At 55.2% G+C, this 5,820-nt stretch overlaps 1 protein-coding gene across 1 annotated transcript in view; it reads left to right on the top strand.

The window, feature by feature from the left end:
- The window catches only part of MAP2K4 (mitogen-activated protein kinase kinase 4), a 93,904-nt gene that overhangs the window by 71,862 nt on the left and 16,222 nt on the right, over positions 1–5,820 (top strand). The window contains exon 7 of the mRNA XM_009647254.2: positions 142–269. Within this exon, the coding sequence (XP_009645549.2) occupies positions 142–269 (128 nt within the window). The remainder of the gene's footprint in view (positions 1–141; positions 270–5,820) is intronic.

Here is a 5,820-nt window from a genome sequence, read left to right as displayed (position 1 = left end):
GCTGCCAGCTCTGCCCGCCCGCCCCAGCCAAGGGGCGATGGCAATCGCGCAGCTCTGCCGGGGTCGATCCTCTGCAGCTGCTCTTCTTGAAGTTGAAAGCTCCAGCTGTGACTTACGGGTTTGGATTTCTTCCCCTTGCAGACATCAAACCTTCCAATATTCTTCTGGACAGAAATGGAAATATTAAACTCTGTGACTTCGGCATTAGCGGACAGCTTGTGGACTCCATTGCCAAAACGCGGGATGCAGGGTGCCGACCATACATGGCGGTGAGTGGGGACGAGCTGGGCAGTAGGGAGCTGCTGTGCCCGTGGGCTGTGCAGGATCTTACCCTCCTGCAGGCCTGGCTCAGCGTGGCCGTGCCTGTCACCTGGCTGAAGTGTCAGCCCGTTTCCCATGGGATGAGCACCCCCTTCCTGGATGAAATCAAGTTCTGGATCGATCGCTGCTGCTGGCAACATCAGCAAAGGCATCCAGGCTGTGGCAAAGTGACCAAATTCCCTTTTTTTTGTTTCGCTGGCTTCCTCTGCCACTGCCAGTGCTGCGGCGCTGGAGCGGGGAGCTTCTCCGTGCCTTCCAGCAGCGCCCGCTCATGCTCCAAAACAAACTGTGCACGGGGAGGCAGTGCTGTCTGGGTGCGGGGTGTGCTTGGTCTGCAAGAAATCCATTTGCTGCAGTAAGATTATGTCAGAAGAGTTCTTGCAGAGCAGAATTGTAGTGATTTTTGCAAACCGCTCTAATTCCAAAGTGTGCCATAACTTAATTCCAGGAGAATGTGATTCTGGAGGGCAGCGGTAGCAGAGCAGCTGTGTGGAATCGGCTCGGGCTGAGCCGTGGCTCCTGGGAGTCTGTCCCGCTCGTTTGCCGCTCTCCCCCTTCCAGGGAGGAAGGCTGCGGTGGTGATTTTCAAAGCTGCCTGAGGGTTTTAAGCACTTCTGCGCATCGATCTGCTTTGAAAACGCATCTTGTGGTTTCACATGAGCTGAGGGTGCCTTACGTAGGGAGCTGTGCGTCCGCTGCTGTCAATGTAACTTCAGTTTCAGTGGCCGTGCTGAACTCTCATTACTTATCTTATGCTCTCTATGCTGAAAAAGACTTTTTTGTGAACTCTCTTTATCTACCATTGAGGAAACAAAAAAGGAAAATCTCTTTTAAGGTATGGTGCCCACCTGGTCCAGGTAACGGCTCTACCATGGCTTTCCCTGACTGTGGTGTGCAAGGCAAAACCTGTCTGCCCTGATCCTGATCTGTGCAAGCACAGAGTCTGAGCTTTGGAGCATTTGACTTTTTCTATTCACTGTCCTCGTAGCAGAGCTAGTTACTCATCCAGCTGGAAGGAAGAGTCCAGATGAGATCTGCTACTGGAGACCAGTGCTGTGATTCAGCAAAGTGCGTGCAAGCCTGTGAGCTGTGTAGTGTGGTGAAACAGGGCAATTCATTTCAATAAAGTCCTAGTGATTCTGGAGAGAGGGCAGAGGCTCCGCTCTGAGCACTTTTGGCAAGGTGGAGCCCCCAGCAGGGAAGGGGATCAGTCAGAGCTGCCCGGTTTGTTGTGTTGGTGGGGCAGGGGATGCCGAGGGCGGCGGCAGAGAGAGGTGCCCAGGCAGACCTGGGAGCCAGTGTGGCCTGAGCCAGCCTGACACGGGGCTGGGTACGTGCCCCCCAGACCACAGGCACTTCTGAGAGCATCGCTCAGTGGTGTTGTGACTGTTGGCAACTTGTCCTTGTCCTCCGAGGGGTGTATCGGGGCTGTAAACAGGGCTCCTGAAAAATTGCTCACTCCTTTCTCCCTCCCAAGTTCAGTGGGCTATAATTACAGGAATTCATGTTCCCCCTTTTTCTTAAAGCTGTGGGTAGACGGTTAGCTTTGCACAGGCTGTTGGTTTAGTTACGACATGACAGTTGCTGGCATGTCTGTAAATAGCTGCGCTGCTTCATTTCCCCCCTGGACTTCAGTGGGTGGGTGCTTCCGATGGCCCCTTGGCTCTCCTCCCTCTCTGTGCATCTTTAATCTCCTCTTGGTGCATCTCCATCACCAGCTCCCAACACTGTTGAATTTTTAAGTGAGCAAAAGTGGTTTCAGTTCAGTTTGTGATTTTAAGAGCCTTGGCCTGGTCTATGGTTTGTCGGACGAGCCAGCAGCTGGCAAGCGGTGTGGGAGACGGCTGGCCTCTTTCCTCCAGCTCTGTGGGCTCAGTGTCTCCTCTCCAAGTACATGAGCGTTTCCACGTACTGGGAAGCCTGGGAAATGGGGAGATGTCCCCAGCACGCAGGCACATCTGCCAGCTCTTTCTCTGAGCCAGCAGAGGCTGATGGCTGTAGTGATGCTGTGATGAAACCTGAATATACCTGGGAGGGAGTCAGCCCAGACACACTCCTTTCGAAAGGAATTTTTTTTTTTTTTTTTGTGCAGAATAGGCAACTGGTTTTGGTGCAAAATGGTGTGACTGTGTTCAGCCATGGCGGGTGTGATAGGGGCTGCTGGGTGGTGCTCCCCAATGATCAGAGCATGTTGCTCTGCAAGACCCACTTGGCCCATGGCACTTGCAGTGATTCTTGTAGCATGAGCCACTTGCCCACCGAAGGAACCTGGTAGTGTTGCATGCACCGGAGCTGGGTCCCCAAATAGCTGTTGATTACAATAACATTGGATGTTGGCCAGCTTGACTGCGAGCAGTCTGATTAGGCAGAGGGAGCCACGTCCAGCTGCTAAGCAAGTGCTGTGTGGTTTAACCAAAGCTGTTAGAGGTGTCAAAGAAAGCAGCTATCAGCCTTGGAGCTGCTGGTGCTAGAGAAGTTGTTTTGCTTTTGGCTTTGAATTCCCCCACGATGCTTATATTGAAGTAGAGGCGTACATGCTGCTGCCTTGTGTTCTCTGGAAGAGAGAAAGGGAAGACGGAGCCCTGCGCTGCCCCAGGCAGCAGCCACCCACTGGAGAGCCCTCCCGAGACCTGTGCCACTGCCAGCATTGTGGGTTTGCTCTAGGTGAGGTCTCGCAATGTGCTCAAGGCAGCCTTAAACCAGATTGCTCCTGGCCAGCCCCTGGCGCTCCCTGCCTGCGGCTCCCCAGCAGTCCCTGCATTGTCTCCTGCTGTGGTGGGTGCTGCTGATTTGAGTGGGAGGGGGGGCTCCGTGTGCCATGCTGAAGCTGGGGTCTTTGTGGCGTTACTGCTTTTTGCCTTCTTAATGCTCTAGTGAACACGGCTTCTGCATCAGAGTGGAGGGATGAGCCTGGAAGCGCCTGGTATAGGTAGGGGGGGACCCAGCCAGCGTGAGAACAGATGTCCTGCCCTGCCCTGCTCTTCTGGGACCTCCCCAGGGGCAGTTTGATGATGTCACACATGTCCTTGGTCCCTCAGGTCCTTTTCCCAGGTACCCTGGGAGCAGCTCGCTGCAAGCTGTGGCTGTGCCCCAGTGCCAGTGCCCTGCACCGCTTTGCCCATGCTGCCTGCTCGGCTCTCCCTGAAGAGCTGTCGAGATGAGCGGGTGGTCAAGGGGATGCGCGGTGCCGGGGGATACAGAGCAGCCTTCTGGGTGCTAATGCATGACCCATGGCCCAGCAAACACGCTTCTGCTTGCTCCTGCCTGTGCGTGAGTAGGGGGCCAGTGCAGAGCTCTGTCGCTGCAGTGCTGCTGCAGACTGGTGCTCAGGATGCTCCTCATTTCTCACCGGCAAAGACAGGCAGTTGGTGCTGGCATCAGCTTCCAGGGCCGGGTGGTGGCTGTGGCTGCGCATTTGGGTGGCTCATGCACAGTTCAGGCCATGCGCAGGAAAGGACAAATTCCCAAGGCAGGTGACAGTGACGAGTCTGAGCCCTGCTGGCCTGGCCTCAGTGTGCACCTCGAGGGAGAGGCAGCAGGGGTGCAGGAGCTCTCTGAACCCTTTACCCAAGCAGAGCTGCAGCAGGAGCCTCTGTCTCAGCTTTGCATTCCTGACCTAAGTTTTCATCAGGCTGAGTCATTCATTTGTCTGAACGGGCAGGCTGTTGGTTTGAATTCATGCAGCTAAAATCCTCTTGGATGCTCCTGAATATTGCTGTGTGTTGGGCTTCTTTTTCTTCCCCCCCTGCCCCCACCTGAAACTTGGCACCTGGCCATAATTTTTATGACTGAGAAAACAAAATTAGGTAGGAGACTGGGAGACGTGTGGCACCATCCCTCCACGAGCAGCGCAGGCTGGATCCAGGCTCTGCCACCCGCAGTGTAGTGAATGCCAGAGGAGATACCTGAGCTCTGAGCGCAGCCCTGCCCGCTCGCGTGCTGCTGCTCTCACCCACATGCTTCAGGGCTTTCAGCTGAGAACACAACCTCCACTTACTAGCTAAAATCGTCCGTGAGGTTCACCCAGTGTGGGACTTCTCCTGTCCAAACTTAGCTCCTTACATCACGCAGTGCAGAGCCATGCCAAGCAACTCTGCTGCGGGGCTGAGCTCCTGTCTGTGCCTTGGCACTTCCACCCCCATCCTGCCAGCGACCTGGTGGGCAGGGGTTTTCCTCCTCTCCCGTTTAGACGCTTGTCTACACAGGCTGTTCATATAGACCTACAGAAACGTGTCAGCAGCTGCCTGTGGAAGCAGAGCCAGGAGTGTTGTGGACAGGACATGAGGTTGGTGGAGGAGGACACTAAAAGGCGGAAAAAAGTTGTTTTGGCCACTCGGATTTACACAGGAAGTGCCTAAAGTTGGGTTTGGGGGATTGTTGCCCTTGGGAGGCATTAGAGGTTCAGCTGGAAACAGCAGGCAGCTCCTGCTTGCTGTGGGTTTGCTCTGCGTGGGGGGCGGCTGGCTGTGCTGGGGCGGCTGAGGGAGCCCCTGCTGCCCTGGTTAGCCACAAGAAGGCAAACTGGAAACTGCAAATAGCAGAACGTGGTCATCAGGGCAGCGAGATGGGTCATCAGATGCAGAGAGATAGGCAGGGCTCCTTAGGGCAGGGGCAGGGGTGGGGAGAGGAGCGAAGGGTTGTGCAGGTCCCAGGTGCAAACCTCCCATCCTCCCAGAGCCTTTTTGGGGGGGTGAGACTGGGGGGGATTCTGCTTCAGGAGAACCCATGGGGATTTTGCAGGGGGCTCTCCACCGCTGTGCCAAGCCTTTTCTTACCAAGTGCAGAGTGCCCTGCACACCAGCCTCACGCTCGGTGCAGGCTCGGCAGCACCAGCCTCGGCGGCTGCCCCCGCACAACCATCTGGGTGCAATCAAGTCCAGCCTCCACCTCCTCCATCCACTCCCTGCTGCTGCAGCACAGCCCTTGGTGGTGGAGCAGGCAGGGCACAAGGGCCACGGCCGGAGCAGGGCACTCTGCCTTGTTCGGGACCAGGTACTCATTCGTGGAGTGCAAAAGCTCTGGTTTCCTGTAATATGGGAAGGAATAATAGAATCATAGAATAGAATCATAGAATCATTTAGGTTGGAAAAGCCCTTAGAAGTCATAGAATCACTTTGGTTGGAAAAGACCTTTGAGATCATCGAGTCCAACCTTTAGCCTAACCCTGACATCGCACCACTAAACCATGTCCCTAAGCACCTCATCTATCCTTCTTTTAAATACCTCCAGGGAGGAGGACTCGACCACCTCCCCGGGCAGCCCATTCCAGAGCCTGACACCCCTTTCGGTGAAGAAGTTTTTCCTAATGTCTAGCCTAAACCTGCCCTGGCGCAGCTTCAAACCATTCCCCCTCGTCCTATCATCTATTACCAGGGAGAACAGGCTGACCGCCACCTCACTACAGCCTCCTGTCAGGCAGTTGTAGAGGGCGATAAGGTCTCCCCTCAGCCTCCTCTTCTCCAGACTAAACAACCCCAGTTCCCTCAGCCGCTCCTTGTA

The sequence above is a fragment of the Egretta garzetta genome, unplaced genomic scaffold (assembly GCF_000687185.1).
Source record: "Egretta garzetta isolate BGI_Z169 unplaced genomic scaffold, ASM68718v1 scaffold589, whole genome shotgun sequence".
In the NCBI taxonomy this organism is placed as follows: domain Eukaryota; kingdom Metazoa; phylum Chordata; class Aves; order Pelecaniformes; family Ardeidae; genus Egretta; species Egretta garzetta.
The sequence above is the reverse complement of the archived record's forward strand: the minus strand, read 5'-3'. Positions and strand labels throughout refer to the sequence as shown.